Below are 15,081 nucleotides of genomic sequence, written 5' to 3' on the forward strand. Positions count from 1 at the left end.
TAATAATAGTAACATTTTACGTTTTATTACATTGTTGTTTTATATCTGGATCCTATCATCTTCTGTAGGACAATAGATCTATTCGAATGTTAGTAGTTTCCCGAGAATGCTTAACGGCTGTTTCCACTCACCTCCAGATTTTCATCCCACGTAATCTCGGTGGGCTTTTGAGCTGGAGGAATGAAAAGATTGTTCCAGAAGGTCTGCACAGTACAGTGCGTTAATGTTGTAACAGTACATTCAAGATGTATAAGACTTTACCTTGGCCACCCATTGATGAGCTTTGAGGCTTGGATGGAAACAATCAAAGTTACTAAATTACATCGCCAGTTAGTATTGATGACAGCTAAGAGTGCAAGGTTTGCTATTCACCTCAAAGCATCGATAGGGAAGGTATTGATATCAATGTTGGCAGGCTGGTATGCGACCGCAAAAGTATCAGATTGGTTGTTCTTGTAACTATTGTAGATATTTACGAGCTGCTCGTTGTATGCTGGAGGAGAGAACATAGCAGATCCAATTAACATGCTTTAAACCCTAAGGTGATCTGTCCAAACAAACCTTCTGCAAGTCTATCCATGTCTGTTCGGTTCTGTTCCGAGCCTTGGAAGCAAGAGCATTCTTGTCTGTTCAGAATGGTTGAGCTGTCGTTTCCAACTGGACGGCAGTACGACTGGCCAGTGCTGATCGTATATACTGGCGATACCTTGAATACACCGACTGTGCAAATATTGTTAGCATATGTACGTAAGTAAACGCTGTCGTGGAAATAAATATACTTGCGTAAATTGACAATAACGCGGGGAACACTAGCCTTGATGCGAGCGACGGCGTCGGAGACGTACTTGCCGTACTTTTCAGCGGTGACAGCATCCGGGTTGGAGCACGAAGCACACTGATCGTTACCTTTGACTGCTGTGTGAAATGATCGTGCAAACTTTGAGCTTGTTGTCTAAAACTTACTTCCAATTTGGATGGTGATCATTTTCCAGTCATTTTGAAAGTCGATACCAGATGCTGATTTCATTCCTGAAATATTTACAGGCGGTTAGTATTTCTCAGAAAGGCTTGACGCAGTTGAATCACGCACGGCGAATAAGGTAGTCAAGTTGAACGTCAAGATTCTGCGCAATCGAACCGCTGATAGCAGCATTCAACCGGTCAACGAGATAGTTATCTGATAGTACGCGTTAGTTTCTGGTCGTTGTAACAACAAGGACGACACATTGCTCTTCCTTACATGTCCATGCTCCAGGGCAAAAGTCGCCTAGATGTAGCCTAGGTGTTAGCTTCTTGCGTAGCCTCTAATTACTCAGGAACCAAATCTTCGTTTATTATTCTCACCATTGCAGAACGACACGAGTCCGTTACCACGAGAAGCGCCTTGGACGTTCGGGCTGTAGTGTTTGACAAACGTAGCAAGTGTCACTGCATCGCTGTCTCCACCAATACCGTAGCTGTTGCCGCGGTATTCAGTCAATGCACTAAAGTTTAGGATGCCGGTTCCTTCAGGGTCGATGCCCATCATGGCAAATCCTGCCATGATACTTTGTAGTAATAAGATCAAGATGTTAGTGAATAAAAGTAGTTCAATTTTTTTGGCCCTCTTGCACTTATACGTACCTATCTCCCATAGCAGCTACAACTTTGATGTCGTCCGGTCGAAGGTTAGTAACCTTGGTGGGTGCCGTCCGCTTCGCCAGCGCAGGGCAGCTTGAAATGCTTGTAGCGTTTAATGCTTGAACCGCTGTTGCAGCGAAACTACAAGCCAGTGCTGAGAGAATTGCCAGTCTCCGGAACATTGTATCGTTTGCGTAGGACTATTGCGGCTGTTCTATCGAGCTTATATATATTCGCGCAATCTTTGAACTTTAGGTGCTCGTCCCGCGCGCACACACTAGTGCCGTCAATGTTGAGGCACCGCATTATGCTTCTCACGAACGTTGTTCGTTCGAATAGAACGGCGTGCTACCTTATGACATAGCAATTGCTCTGAGGAACGTTACATTTATCTCTACAAACGCTATACGCGCTTTACCTTGCTAGCAAAACTCTTTATCCCATTTCCCATTGTTGCCGTCGCATGAGGAACCGGAATGCCAAGAAGAAAAAAGAAGGATGTACCGTGTTTGTAAGATTCGAATATACATTTTGCTACGTCTGGCAGTAGTTTTGCCGGACAATGGAGAGCAGCAACAAGACCTGGCATGCATTTGAGCTGTTACTGCACAAAATGTGTACAATGCAATTTAGAAGCATCCAAGTTCGCGGGTTACAAAGTGTTTTCCGTCGATACATAAAACCTTGAACATACCAGGCTGGAATGTCTGTTCTTTCTGGAGACGCTTTTTCCTTTGTTCACATTTGCGGCCACATGGATAGGCGTGTACTACGACGATTACATGATCTAAAATGCAGGACAAGTCCAAGCGGCACAAACGACGTCATTATATTAAATATGTGCGTTGCACGAAAATCTCTTTTTCTCAGGGACAAGGACAGTTTCTTTGTAAGCGCAAAAGCTCTGTGTTGTGCAGAGAGGAATGCATTTGATAGGATTCGTAAACATGAATAACAAAAGTCTCCAAATGTTTTTTGGAATGGGAAATATCGACGTGCGAACAGCATATGAAATCTACCCAAAGTTCTTTTTCAAGATCTGCTTTTTCGCATCCGTTGCGCGTGCGAGTGCATGTGCAGCACGATCGTCCGATCGCACAGTCGCTCCGTGTGCCCGCCAGGTATAGCCACAGAAACGTGTAGGATCAAATATAGAGGAAAGCACGGGTTGGTACCTCCCATTCCTGTCCCGAGTATAACCAGACGTCTGTACACTGCAAAGATACTTGTTTGTTGCAGTGTTCCAAAAGCTAAAAGAAGCGTATGGTACAATCCTACTTCTACTCTTTCAAAAGGTCTCGAGGGTCACTTTGAATATTTGAACAATTTACGTTAAGTCCCGTCTTCTCAAAAGCGTGTCCTTTAGAAATTCCTACTATTTACTTCAAACACATCGAAAAGATAAAGAAATGACCAGAGAACCAGCAAAAGTGGGGCATAAACAATAGGCATTGTTGGCATCACGAGATGTGGGGGGGGAAATGATGATGGGCTGCTGCATAGAGGAATATATGAGAGATATTTGCTAACCAATTATTTGCTCACAACTTGAATTTTGTGCTTCTTTTGAAATTCTTGAAACTCTTGCTCTTTTCGCTTGTAGGACTGCAACAACGAGTTGATAACTTGCTGGATCTATCCGATAAGGTGCGACGTTAGCTATGCGTTGGTGATCTCCGCAACATTATCATCTTACTCCATTGTAGTTGGTTTCCAAGGCTGGCAGGACTTCTTTTACGGTGCGCTCCACCAACACACCTCCAACCATACGGAAGCACTTGCGATCGGGTTCCAGCGGTGAGATGCTGTCAATGACAAGTCTGCCAAATGTGGTCAATCAAAAAGGACGTTCGAAACCGTAATTGGCTGTAAAACCTTACTTGTGTTCCTCGATTTCTGATTCAAGTTCGCCAATCTTTTGCGCTAACTGCTGGAGTTCATTCTTGTACTTGTTGTACTTGTGGGGGGTAACGTAAGTTTTTGGCAAACGGTTCTGTTGTCAGGGTTACAGCTAATCCTACTTGCTGTGTAAGTTCTGCTTCGGTCGGCTTTTTGCTTGACATGATCCGGTTGAGCGCGCGATGAAACTTTGCAACGAAAAACGCGGGCGGGCGGTTAAGAAGTCTCCTGTCAGCAGCCAGCCTGGCCCGAATTTGACCATTGTTGCACTGCAATTTTGCACTCATCCTGTATATCTGCCCGGGATTTGTAAGCGACTTAACGATGGGTTTAACAGAATCCAAAATGCCCTCCACTCCTCCACGAAAACTATTCAAGGTAGCTTGACTGAATCTCGTGCATCGAGTGAAATGAAGCTCACGTACACGACGCCGTAGACAGAATTTGCGGTCGAAATGACCTGTCAGTCCTGCGTGGACGACATTACCAAAATTCTCAAAGGCTTCACCGGTATGTTCGAGGAAGAATTGCTTAGCGTATCTCTTCCGCGTGGTATTAATTGGCATTCACCAGACATCAAAAGCTTTGATATCGACCTCAATGACCAGCGAGTGGTCGTAGAAGGCAGTGGTATGCATGTTGTTTTTTATGCAATCGGAAAAATAAACTTTAGCAGCTAACTACCACAATGTAATAGCTGCACCCTCCAAAATATCAAGGGCACTGAAAGATACCGGCCGAACAGTCATTGTACGTGGCCAAGGTGTTGCTGACGGACAAGGGCATTCCGGCGCAGCAGTTTGCATTTTTGATACCTACGGCAGCAATCCCGCTGTCATGTTACCGCAAGGCACGCAGGGTTTAGCGCGCTTCGTACAGATTGACAATGAAACCTGCTTAATCGATTTGACTGTGCAAGGTCTGCGTCCCGGAAAGCACGGCGTACACATCCACGAATTGGGTGATATTTCAAGAGGATGGATGTCAACAGGCGACCACTTCAACCCGACAGATGTTGACCACGGCGACCCAGACGATGGACACGTGGGCGATCTTGGAAACGTAGAGGTGGACGAAAATGGATGGGGCGATCTTGTCCTGGAGAGTAACCGAGTCAAAGTGTGGGATATCATTGGCCGCAGTATGGTGATCACCGAAAACCAGGATGACCTTGGCCGCGGTGGAAACAATGGCTCCAAGTGGGATGGAAACAGCGGCCCGGGTGTCTTGTGCGGTATCATTGCTCGCAGCGCCGGTGCCTTTGAAAACATGAAGAAAGTATGCGCATGTTCCGGCAAGACTCTGTGGGAAGAGGCTCGCATTCAACAACAAGACAAAAAAGTGTAATTTGAAAAAAAAAAAATGGAACATATATCAAACGTGTGCGTGCAAATCAGACTTTTTTGCAGCCACAGTCTCTGAAAATATAGTTGTGTAAATGATTTTCTATATCATAATTAGAAAATGCATTGCTGCATTGTGTTGACAAACTTGACAACAAATGGACAGTGGCTCTGGCACCTCTAAGCTATCCAGCTCGTGACTGTTCTGTGGGGGGATGCTGGGATTTTTCCATTTCAGATTTACAAGCGACCCTTTTTGACACATATCCTAAAGATCATGTTCTCGTACAATGCACAACGGCTAGCCTCGGCCGGCTCCATGGCACTTCGAGTATGTATCCTGGAAATTGTGCTTGTTTGAATTAGAGGGTCTAACCTGCTGCGTAGGCTGCTGCTCAGCGACGATTTTTAGCCACAGTCACCGAAGCAACAACAACACCTGTCAAAGGTACTACTACAGCAGACACTCGACGATTTGAACGGTGGTGACTTACATAACATTGCTAGCTGAATCACCATTTCCTACACACGTACAAGCATTCCTCCGCGATTTCAAGACGAATGAGCCGGTTTCAATAATCAACCTGAACGAGAAAGTGTTTGCAGCACCTCTGCGACGAGATATTCTCCACCGAGTTGTTGTTTGGCAACGTGACAATATGCGACAGGGAACACACTCGACAAAGACTCGCTCTGAAGTTGCAGGATCGGGCAGAAAGTTGGCACAGCAAAAGGGTCGCGGTAAAGCCCGTGTCGGTGACGGCAAGGCACCGCAGTTCAGAGGAGGTCAGTGGAGAAAAAATAGGAATTATCGACAATCTATTGTTCTTTTGCTGATATATAATTACAAAAAGGCGGCATTGCTTTCGGACCAAAGCCAAGAGATCACAGCACGCAGCTTCCTCGCAAGGTACAACAGATGGGTCTGCGCGTGGCCTTGAGCGCAAAGTACGCCCAAGACCAAATGACCATTGTCGAATCGTTTGATCAGCTAGAAAGCCCCAAAACCCGCGAGTTGTTCAAGCTTTTACGGCAGACGTACGGCGACGAAATGACGCTCCTTGTATCTGGTGAAGAGAATGAGAAACTGGAGCTGGCTGCTCGCAATATCCCCCGCGTTGAAGTGATCCACGTAGACGAAACCAACGTGCTTGATTTGCTGACATACAATAACCTCATCATTGACAAGAGCGCTGTAGATATTCTCGAGGAAGCATTGGCTGCATAGATATTTTTTTAGGTACACTGTAAAAGAGAAAAAGTAAACAAAGAGTTTGATTGGATTACCAAACATTGATCTGTGCACCGTACTTGCAATGTCACACAAAGGGACCCATTGTAAAATATACGAGAAGAGTTTATTCTTTGTTTTCTTCTTTCTTCCCTTTCCTCCCAGTGGATCCTTGCCTTTCCTTTTATTCTTTCCATTTGCTTGATATCCCTATGTTATTATTATGAACGTGGATAGTGGAATTGCACGGGTACGGAAACGTGCTGCTTCCAGCGATGCCGCAACGAAAGAATCAGGTGGTGCTGCTACCACGACGACGAAAGCTGCGAACAAAGCAACAACGAGTAAGTCGATAGGCACTTTCCGTTGTTATTTCTTTGCTTGACAGGATATCCGATTTTAGAGGCAACAAATGCAGCACCATCGCCCACAACATTCATCAACAACAGCAGCCAAAGCATCATTGCGTTCCCTACACCAACGACAGCCTCAGCCTCCTCCACGACAGCACCTCCATACAGCTTCGCATCCTCAGTCCAGCATGTATTGTCTTCTTCCACACCGAGCAGCATATCGCAGGAACCACAAACGACGTCTTCAGCAGCAGCAGCTGCTGCTGATAGCTCACCAAGCTCCGGGATCTCTGGCAACGCTGTAGGCGGCATTGTGGGAGGCATCTTGGGTGCCGTCATTGTAGCCGCGTGCGCATTCGCCTTGGCAAAGAAGACCCGTCGAGCGGCACGTCGCAAAAGCGGGCGGTTATCGTCGTTCCAGGACGCGGACATGTTCTCCTCGACCCAGGCGCGCCAGTTTCCTCCAATGCTTGCACCTCCTCCTCCTCATTCAACAACCGCTTACGGTGCCACGGCCAATGCCACAGCTGCTGCAGCACCGTATTATTACCAACAATCATATAACTCTGCCTTCTCACCTCCGCCAATGACCCAGCAGCAACAACTGCCACCACTACCGCCACCACCTCCTCAGCAGGAAGATCCGTGGCAGCAGCCACCTATCGGCACCTACACGGTCCAGTCGACGTACACGCCTAGCCTGGACGATGAGCTATACATCCAGCCTGGAGACCAGGTACAGATTTACACCGAGTACGACGACGGTTGGTGCCTGGCTATCAACTTGACCCGCGGCCACGCGCGCGGCGTCTTCCCCAAACACTGCGTCTTATCGCCCTCACCGAGCATTACCGAGTCGACTATCAGCCAGCAGCAGCAGCAAAGCGACGTACGCCACAGCAAACGCGGCAGCTCTCTTTTTAACGAGCATAGATACAGCAGACAGTAATAATCCGAACAACAAATAAAACCCAACGTGAAAAAATGTAAAAAAGGACTGAATAGCTAGATATAGATATGTATATATACGTTATATTTATGGTGAATACCGTAGTAGAAAGTAGTAAAAGGTAAGCAAGAGTAGGGAGACATAATTGGGAATTTAAAAAATGCTACGTTCACGACGAAGAGGATGCCGCAGCCTGCTGCTGCTGCTTTTGCTCTGCATTGTCGCTGGGTTCAACAGGCTTGATTTCGTCGTCGTTCTTGGCGGGCGCAGCTTCAGGTTCCTTGAAAGCAGCAGTGGCAGATGGTTCTGCTGGCTTGGTAGCTTCCTGCTCCTCGTTTGCCGGCTTTGAAGTAGAAGAAGGCTGTTCCTCCGATTTTGCAGGTTCTGCAGCAGCAGGCTGTTCATTCTTGACGGCCTTTTCGGTAGCAGCAGCCTTGGGTTTGGTCTTGTACACGTCCGGAAGGTTCTCGGCGTCAATGGATTGAGTTAATGTCTGGACAAGCTCGTCGCTATCGTGGTAGTTGTTAGTGTGGCAAACAAGAGACTTGCACTATTGTCCCACGACCATGAACTTACTTTGAGCACACAACAAATTTTTTGATAGTCGCTTCAGGCAGTAACGGGCGAATAAGCTTAAAAATGGTGCTACAATGATACGCGTGTGAGAAGAGCAATGTATGTATATATATCTCTTGGCAAACAACAGTTATTACCTTCCCCACCACGGAATGTTTACAAAGAACTTTTTGGCCTGATGTAATAGTACAATGCATTGATATACGAGGAATTAATCGCATTGTGAGATAGATGTATAAACTTACCAAGAATTCGGGATAGTTATCCTGCATGAGCTTGATAATGGTGTTGGTTGCGCTCTTTGCATTCGCTGAACGGCCAAACATCGAGGCGCCCTTGTAGTCATGGACCTGGATCATAGAGTCCACGTTTACAAAGTCGATAAGCTGCACACCCCTTTCCATCAACTGGACTCTCCAGCGGATGAACCTAAAACGATGTGAATGGCGTGAGCCGGTCAGAACACCGTAAAAATTGCAGGTTGGCATACTTTTCAACGTCGCCAAAGACCTTGTTCTGGTCCAAATCGCCGTAAAAGTTGTAGCAGACAGGGCGGCCTTCCTTGTCAGTCTTGTAGACGTATCCGACACTGCCAAAGATGGACTCGTCAAACTCTTCGGTCAAGATAGAATCGGTCTTGAACTCCTTTCTCCATGCCAAGCTGTCTGTAAGCATCTTTTCAGCCGCAGCCAAATCCAGATCTCTAACAAAGATATCATGATGTAAATACTGTGGGAGAAGAAAAATAGTAGAATAATTTATATATATATATATATATTACCTGGCACGCAGGAACTTTACGAGAAGAACGTCCAGTCGCTCGTCAGTCGAGTCCTTATCGAGCGCGACGCCCCACAGCGTATAAGGTTCAGGTTCTTCAGTCTTGAATGCATTTTTCAAAATCTCTGGGAGCTTCTCCTTGAGCTTTGCAACGCTGTCAGTCTCTTCCTTTGTGAACTTTTGAACAAAGGGGTTTTGTGTCATGATGGAAAGATCGAAGAATGTCAAAGAAAAAAGGCGCTCTGCTGCCCAGGGTAGGACCTTTTTTGTTCTTCCAAAATTGGCAAGACTGCAGGGTTTGTGATCGACGAACAGCGTTGATAACTTTGGCAACATGAACAGCAGCAGAAAATAATGATGATCAATCGATGACATTTCCAACTTTTAATGGCATCTATATGTACAGTAAACGACAACAAATAAAGTAGAAAAGAGAGAGAGAGTATAGATGGAAAATACGGGCACTTCACAAAATCACACGTCTATTCCTTTGCAGGTTTCTTGGCTGCAATTGCAAGTTAGAGCAATGGGTTCCAAGGAAAGATATATATACATTAAACACTTACTTCCGTATTTTGAGCGGCTGGTTCGTCGAGTAGCGACGCCCTGGAGATCGAGGGCACCGCGTACCAAGTGGTAGCGCACACCGGGCAAATCAGGCACACGTCCACCGCGAACCAAGACAACAGAGTGCTCTTGCAAGTTGTGACCTTCACCGGGAATATATGCAATGACCACTTTGCCGTTAGTCAGCTTTACGCGGGCAACTTTCCGGACGGCCGAGTTGGGCTTCTTGGGCTTGGTGGTGTATACTTTGTTGCAGACACCCTTTCGCTGGTAGCAGTTGTCGAGACCAGGCGACTTGCTCATTTTCTTCTTGCTCTTGCGGCATTTGCGCATAACCTGGTTCAATGTAGCCATGCCGGCTGTCTGTTGCTGCTGCTGCTGTTGTTGTTGTTGCATCAACGGTTGGAATCGGTTGGCGGTCCACGACAAGAGAGAGGGCCGGGCCAAAAACGTCTTCGTCGTCATTGTAGTTCGAGTTGCGGATGCCGCAAACGAGCTGAACAAACGCTGCTGGACCGGCTTAGTAGCAGTGAGACGGCTGATGCCCAGCAGTGATTTTAAGAACATGCTTGGTTAGTTGCCCGTTGACAAGTTTACAATGAAAAATTGGTGGGCGCTGGGATGGAACTCTGGGATGGAGGCTGGGCCGAAATATAAACAACAAGTCATGGTTTCCAAGGCCCGCCCTGACAACTTTCGGAAACTACAAGTTGCCCCCCCTCCTTCCAACTTCATGAGCCATCGACGGTTAGGAGCCACTACTCCATCGATAGTAGTGGGCGTCCTGCAAGCTATCCTGTCGCGGCCGTACAGGCCAACAACAAACGCTCTGCTGGACATTTCCACCGCGTGGAGACCTCAACAACTTGCTACTTGCAATGGACGCCAGCTTTTTCGAACACGACGCTACATGTCCACCGAAACTAAAGCACATCGTGAGAGCTTTGACGAAATGGTAGAGGCTATGCAACGCCAGGAGTTTCGGTCTCAAAGCAAGCTGGAAGCCTCGCGTTCGCCGAAACGGAGAACCACCATTCCGTCCTCCTCCTCCTCCAGAACCACTGCTACTGCGACCTTTTCCAAGCGTAAAAAAATATATTGGCCAACAATGCCAAAACCAAAAGCACTTTCTATGGAATACAACGACTACGTTAGAGAGTTGGCAAGGAGCATTTCAGAGAACCGGATGAACAAAGCCATCACGATATTCAAGGAAATGGAGGATCGAGGGTACAAGCCAGACAGGACGATATATACCATGTTGATTAATGGATTTTGCAAAGTGTCTGATATGACACGCGCCATCAAGTGGTTCCATCGCATGCGGAAGAACAAGGTGGATCCTGATGTGTATACCTACACGAGCCTGATCGATGGATACATGCGGACATCAGATATCAACAAAGCAGAGGAAATGTTTCGCCGCATGACGTTCAAGGGCATTAGACCTACGCTAGTTACATACAATGTGTTGATGCACCACTCGGTGATGCAACTTGATGTGGAGACGGCAGTTTCATTTTGGGGTCGGTTGCTGCAGGCTGGCTTGCAGCCGGACGTGTACACTTATGCGATCATGATCCATGGATTGGGCAACGATGGTCAAATCGATAGAGCGTGGAAAGTTTTTGAAGCAATGAAGGAGCAAGGAATCGATATCAACGATGTTGTCCTGACAACGCTGATGGGAATGCATGTCAAACAGCACGATAACGTCACGGCTATCAAGCTCTTTCAAGATTTCTTTGAGAATGCGAGAAAAACGCGCCAAAAGTCACCAACGCCTCATACCCGCAATGTTCTTTTGAACGCCATCTTGGGCCACAACGATCTGCTCAAGATAGAGTCATTCTACAACCAATTTCTGGCGAGCCTGGATGACATCGATACCCCAACGAAACATATCTTGTTTTCTGGTCCCAATGTCTACACCTACACAAGCTTTATGCGCGCATTTCTCCGGCACGACGCTCTCGCGATGGTTGTCCGTGTCTACAACGACATGGTGTCTCGCGGCATAAAGCCTACCATTGTCACTTACGCCGTACTCATGCTCGCTCACGCGTACATCCCTGATCCAGATAGTTGCTGCAAAATCCTGCAGGAACTCAAAAAGGGCGGGTTCGAGCCCAACGTTGTTCACTACACTATTGTGATGCGCGCCTGGGCAAAGGCCGGGCGCTGGGACAAGATGAAACAGACGTACGAAGAACTCAAGGCCGCAAACTTGCAACCAAACAAGATGACAATGGCTGTCTTGCAATGGGGTCAAGGTGTATCCGGTAGACGACGAGGCATCTAATATGCAATCTAATACGACCTTCCCTCTCTTCCCACTCTCTCCAACCCACCACTCTGATGCAACAATCATATACATATATACACACGCACGCTTTCACATACTCATACGCGCACGTAGAAGCTTCGGCTGCGGCTGCTGTTGCTCTTTTTTGCCTTTGAATTTCTTGTAATTATTTCATTCTTGTGATTTTTCTTGTCATCACAAATGTATTTTTACGTGCATTGTTTATGAATTGTCGGTTTTGGGTCTTTTTGCATTCTCGGCAGCTTCCTGCACTTTTTCTTGTACTTTGCGCTTGACCTTCATGGTCAAGTCGTTAACAGCTGATTGATCAATTTGTTGCTGGGCAGAAGCACTTCCTAGCTGTGATCCTCCCAGCAACGATCTTAATAACTTTTCAGCTTCCTTTTCTGTGTTCTGGCGAGTTGTCAACTCTTCGAGCTGGTGTGCAAGCGGATCAGTCATCTGCTATGCAGTATGCTATCTGCATGCCCTTTTTCTTTACCTTTAATTCCATTTCTGGAATGAGCTCGCCTAGCTCTGCAATTTCCTTGCTGGTATCGGTATCTGCCTCGGTTGCTTTTCCTTTTCCTTTGCCTTGATCTATTTCCTCTAAGGCCGCTTTGCGTTTCTTTAAAACGTCAATTGCCTTTTGTATCTCGGGTCCAGCCTTGACCGACTCGTTAGGTACAAACTCGAGCGCGAGCGCATATTTGTAGTGGGCTTCTGCTAACTGTCTATCGTCCTCTGATAAGACCTCGTGTTTGATATCCAACGCTTTTTTGTAATCTACAAGCGCCTCGCTGAACTTTTCTGCAATAAAAAGGTGCGGTGTGATGTGAGTAAATATTTCATCGAGACGCAGATATACATTCATTACCTGTTTCGGCTGAAAGGTCGGCAAGACACAAATGTACGTCGGCTAGTTTCAACTTTGACTCCTTGTCCTCGCCCTTTTCGAAAATAACGCGAGCAACGTCCAATACATCCCATGCCGTTTCAAAGTCGTCTTCTTCTGCTTCTTCGGCTGGTGCTTCTCCTTCTTCTTCTTCTTTTTCCTGCTGCTTCTCCTCCTCCTCTTCTTCTTCCTCCTCGGCGGGTGCTTCATCTTCGAATTGAAATCGTGCATCCTTATTTTTGGTATCTACGAGCGCGCCATGTGAGTCTGGGTCGGTGTCGCGTAAAACCCACGCTCGCGTGGTAATTACCTGTTGCTTGCTGTTGCACAGCAGGAGGTTGTTGTTCCTGGCCACTTTGACCCAACACCGAGTTGCGCTGGATCGCAGACTGAAGCAATGCCCGGCCGTACAAAAAGTACGCGTCGCCGCTTTCCTTTGCAAGCTCACCGTACAAGGAATCGCTTTTAAAGTGTTGTCTGTCAGATCAAACGGCAGCGATCGTTTGTCTGGTGGGTCAACTTACAGAAGCTGGCACGCTTCACCGAGTTTGCTGATACATATTTCGTACTCGCCGAGTGAGTACGCACGACTTCCCTCTTCAGAGAGGACGGTGATCTTTTCCTTTGTTCCTGCGTCGGTCATTTCGTGCTTGGCGGGAGGGAGGGAGGGAAGAAAGAAACAAGTGTTCCGACATTCGACTCAAGTCCCTTTTTTTACACTTGCTGGCAAAACAATGTACAAAAATACATGTCTATATTTTTGTCTTCTATGGGGCACGCTGCTGGTATGATCGATAGGTGGTATTTTTACATCAAGTAATAATGTCAACAGTCTTTATCTTTGCTTCCTGCTAAAAGCGCAACGTTGCACCAAACACCTTGAGGAGTAAGAGGACAAGCATGGCGACAAGTGTCAGGCTGGTGAGAAGGACAGTCGTCCAGCCAGGACCCCACGCACCCACCATAGGATTCGCTGCAACTGAAAGCACGCAGGAAAAGACCATGCGGGAGAGGTTACCAGCGGCGGTGGCAGATGCACCTTTGCCGGGCACAGAGTCAAACAAGTACGCGCTCGTGGCGGCCATCACTTGGTTCATGCCAACGCATTTGATACGATGGCTGCCCAGTAACTGAGGCGATACTCTACACTCCATCCAAACAGCAACAGACCGAATGGGATAAGCAACAGCCCCGATGGCCACAGATTCCACGATAAACGGTCTTCAATCTTGTGCCTCCCGCCTCGCTTTCCCCTTGCCTTAAGTAGCAGCCGATCCGATAGGTATCCGTTCAAATAGGCGCCGATCAAGTTGCCGATACCTGCACCGAGGTAACTGAGCCCTGGAAGTAGCAGGAAAAAGGAAGCGGCTATCTGTATCTCTCACTGTGAAAATGGCGTTTGCAACTAATACCTGTCTGCCACTCGCTGAAACCATACGTGTCCTCAAACAAGTCGGGAAGGATAGTTTCGATAACAAACATTGCGCTGAATGCGATTCCAGATACAAATGATGCCATGGCTACAAAGGAGTGACGGAGCAAAAGGAAAGGCTCGATAGGATTGATGGCTTTTGGCGAGGACTCGTCATTCTCTGCAACGGTACTATTTGAATGCGAGGTGCTGCTGTTACCGTCGCCGCCAGCAGGGATATCCTGTTGATCGAATTTGTCGTCCATGCGGTATGTTTCTGGGTATGCTGAAAAGGAACAAGAAGACGGCGACTCCAAATGCAAAGCAGAACCAAAATGTTGCTCTCCACGACAGCGCGCTCATGATAAGGAGACCTCCAAGAATTGGACCTTTTTATCAAGTAAGTTTAGTATGTATAATTCTTGGTTCACTGAGGAGAACGTACCGAGTAAAGGCCCAAGGAACATGCCTGTAAAATATTTTGCGAATGCAGCACCTCGCCCTTCGACTGGATAGCAGTCTGTAATGACGCCTGCACGGACCGCTTGACCGCATGATGCTCCCATTGACTGGATAATTCTCAGCGCGATCAGACCGCCGATATTGTTCACCAGCGCGCATCCAAGTGAGCAGACTGCAAATATCACCATAGAAATCACGAGCAAGACGCGGCGGACTTGATAGTAGTCTGAAATGGCTGCCCAGATAACTGGTGCGATGCCCATGAATAGGACGTACAGCGCAGCGCTGAGCGTGGTCAACAACAAAGTCGCATGGAGATCGACCGTGACAGCCTGTAGACCAGGAGATATGTTAGGTTTACTACTCTTACTCTAAAAGTAACCATTGGAACTTTCTCTCATTTGTTACATACCTGGAAAATAGATAGTGCTTGAAAACCCGGTGCTGCTTGCGCACAGGGCAAGTGCTACCAGAATCAGTCCCTTGGTATTCGCACTGAGCGATCTTGGATCTTGAGTGACAGGTGGCCGGAGCAACAGGCGCGACTCTGGAGCTTTCCGCCAGCAGCGTTGCTGTGAATAATATCGCTGTTGCTGCTCCCGCTGCTGTTCTTCTTGCTTTTCGATCATGCTATCTGTTGGAGAGAGCACAGACTTGACGCTGTGCTTTTTGCTGCTATAGCGATATCGT

At 47.2% G+C, this 15,081-nt stretch overlaps 10 protein-coding genes across 10 annotated transcripts; 4 read left to right on the top strand and 6 right to left on the bottom strand.

Moving 5' to 3' along the window:
• Window positions 1-39: 39 nt before the first annotated feature.
• Window positions 40-1,802, bottom strand: VTP01DRAFT_8915 (uncharacterized protein; the record flags this gene model as incomplete). Its single annotated transcript, XM_069388089.1, has 11 exons — window positions 40-78; window positions 132-203; window positions 262-313; window positions 373-493; window positions 562-720; window positions 784-906; window positions 964-1,029; window positions 1,091-1,177; window positions 1,241-1,267; window positions 1,345-1,547; window positions 1,624-1,802. The coding sequence occupies 11 exons, from the start codon at window positions 1,800-1,802 to the stop codon at window positions 40-42; spliced, it is 1,128 nt and encodes a 375-aa protein (XP_069240421.1).
• A 1,351-nt stretch (window positions 1,803-3,153) lies between these two features.
• On the bottom strand, window positions 3,154-3,806 carry VTP01DRAFT_8916 (uncharacterized protein; the record flags this gene model as incomplete). The annotated part of the gene is made up of 4 exons (XM_069388090.1): window positions 3,154-3,255; window positions 3,317-3,440; window positions 3,501-3,577; window positions 3,642-3,806. 4 exons carry the CDS (start codon window positions 3,804-3,806, stop codon window positions 3,154-3,156), a joined length of 468 nt encoding a protein of 155 aa, XP_069240422.1.
• A 37-nt stretch (window positions 3,807-3,843) lies between these two features.
• On the top strand, window positions 3,844-4,866 carry VTP01DRAFT_8917 (uncharacterized protein; the record flags this gene model as incomplete). Its single annotated transcript, XM_069388091.1, has 4 exons — window positions 3,844-3,897; window positions 3,957-4,029; window positions 4,093-4,149; window positions 4,217-4,866. The coding sequence occupies 4 exons, from the start codon at window positions 3,844-3,846 to the stop codon at window positions 4,864-4,866; spliced, it is 834 nt and encodes a 277-aa protein (XP_069240423.1).
• A 273-nt stretch (window positions 4,867-5,139) lies between these two features.
• Window positions 5,140-6,090, top strand: VTP01DRAFT_8918 (mitochondrial 54S ribosomal protein uL4m; the record flags this gene model as incomplete). Its single annotated transcript, XM_069388092.1, has 4 exons — window positions 5,140-5,193; window positions 5,250-5,310; window positions 5,370-5,648; window positions 5,717-6,090. 4 exons carry the CDS (start codon window positions 5,140-5,142, stop codon window positions 6,088-6,090), a joined length of 768 nt encoding a protein of 255 aa, XP_069240424.1.
• Window positions 6,091-6,316: 226 nt separating this feature from the next.
• VTP01DRAFT_8919 (uncharacterized protein) lies at window positions 6,317-7,395 on the top strand (the record flags this gene model as incomplete). The annotated part of the gene is made up of 2 exons (XM_069388093.1): window positions 6,317-6,437; window positions 6,497-7,395. 2 exons carry the CDS (start codon window positions 6,317-6,319, stop codon window positions 7,393-7,395), a joined length of 1,020 nt encoding a protein of 339 aa, XP_069240425.1.
• Window positions 7,396-7,564: 169 nt separating this feature from the next.
• On the bottom strand, window positions 7,565-8,955 carry VTP01DRAFT_8920 (uncharacterized protein; the record flags this gene model as incomplete). Its single annotated transcript, XM_069388095.1, has 6 exons — window positions 7,565-7,904; window positions 7,972-8,040; window positions 8,109-8,146; window positions 8,217-8,400; window positions 8,462-8,674; window positions 8,753-8,955. The coding sequence occupies 6 exons, from the start codon at window positions 8,953-8,955 to the stop codon at window positions 7,565-7,567; spliced, it is 1,047 nt and encodes a 348-aa protein (XP_069240426.1).
• Window positions 8,956-9,233: 278 nt separating this feature from the next.
• Window positions 9,234-9,885, bottom strand: VTP01DRAFT_8921 (mitochondrial 37S ribosomal protein uS12m; the record flags this gene model as incomplete). Its single annotated transcript, XM_069388096.1, has 2 exons — window positions 9,234-9,256; window positions 9,318-9,885. 2 exons carry the CDS (start codon window positions 9,883-9,885, stop codon window positions 9,234-9,236), a joined length of 591 nt encoding a protein of 196 aa, XP_069240427.1.
• A 166-nt stretch (window positions 9,886-10,051) lies between these two features.
• On the top strand, window positions 10,052-11,620 carry VTP01DRAFT_8922 (uncharacterized protein; the record flags this gene model as incomplete). Its single annotated transcript, XM_069388097.1, has 1 exon — window positions 10,052-11,620. The coding sequence occupies one exon, from the start codon at window positions 10,052-10,054 to the stop codon at window positions 11,618-11,620; it is 1,569 nt and encodes a 522-aa protein (XP_069240428.1).
• A 225-nt stretch (window positions 11,621-11,845) lies between these two features.
• On the bottom strand, window positions 11,846-13,161 carry VTP01DRAFT_8923 (uncharacterized protein; the record flags this gene model as incomplete). The annotated part of the gene is made up of 5 exons (XM_069388098.1): window positions 11,846-12,061; window positions 12,126-12,433; window positions 12,501-12,764; window positions 12,829-12,980; window positions 13,043-13,161. 5 exons carry the CDS (start codon window positions 13,159-13,161, stop codon window positions 11,846-11,848), a joined length of 1,059 nt encoding a protein of 352 aa, XP_069240429.1.
• Window positions 13,162-13,369: 208 nt separating this feature from the next.
• On the bottom strand, window positions 13,370-15,020 carry VTP01DRAFT_8924 (uncharacterized protein; the record flags this gene model as incomplete). The annotated part of the gene is made up of 6 exons (XM_069388099.1): window positions 13,370-13,661; window positions 13,730-13,859; window positions 13,931-14,171; window positions 14,236-14,318; window positions 14,375-14,762; window positions 14,862-15,020. The coding sequence occupies 6 exons, from the start codon at window positions 15,018-15,020 to the stop codon at window positions 13,370-13,372; spliced, it is 1,293 nt and encodes a 430-aa protein (XP_069240430.1).
• Between the last annotated feature and the right edge of the window lie 61 nt (window positions 15,021-15,081).

The sequence above is a fragment of the Rhizomucor pusillus genome (assembly GCF_041956525.1).
Source record: "Rhizomucor pusillus strain CBS 183.67 unplaced genomic scaffold VTP01scaffold_6, whole genome shotgun sequence".
In the NCBI taxonomy this organism is placed as follows: Eukaryota; Fungi; Mucoromycota; class Mucoromycetes; order Mucorales; family Lichtheimiaceae; genus Rhizomucor; species Rhizomucor pusillus.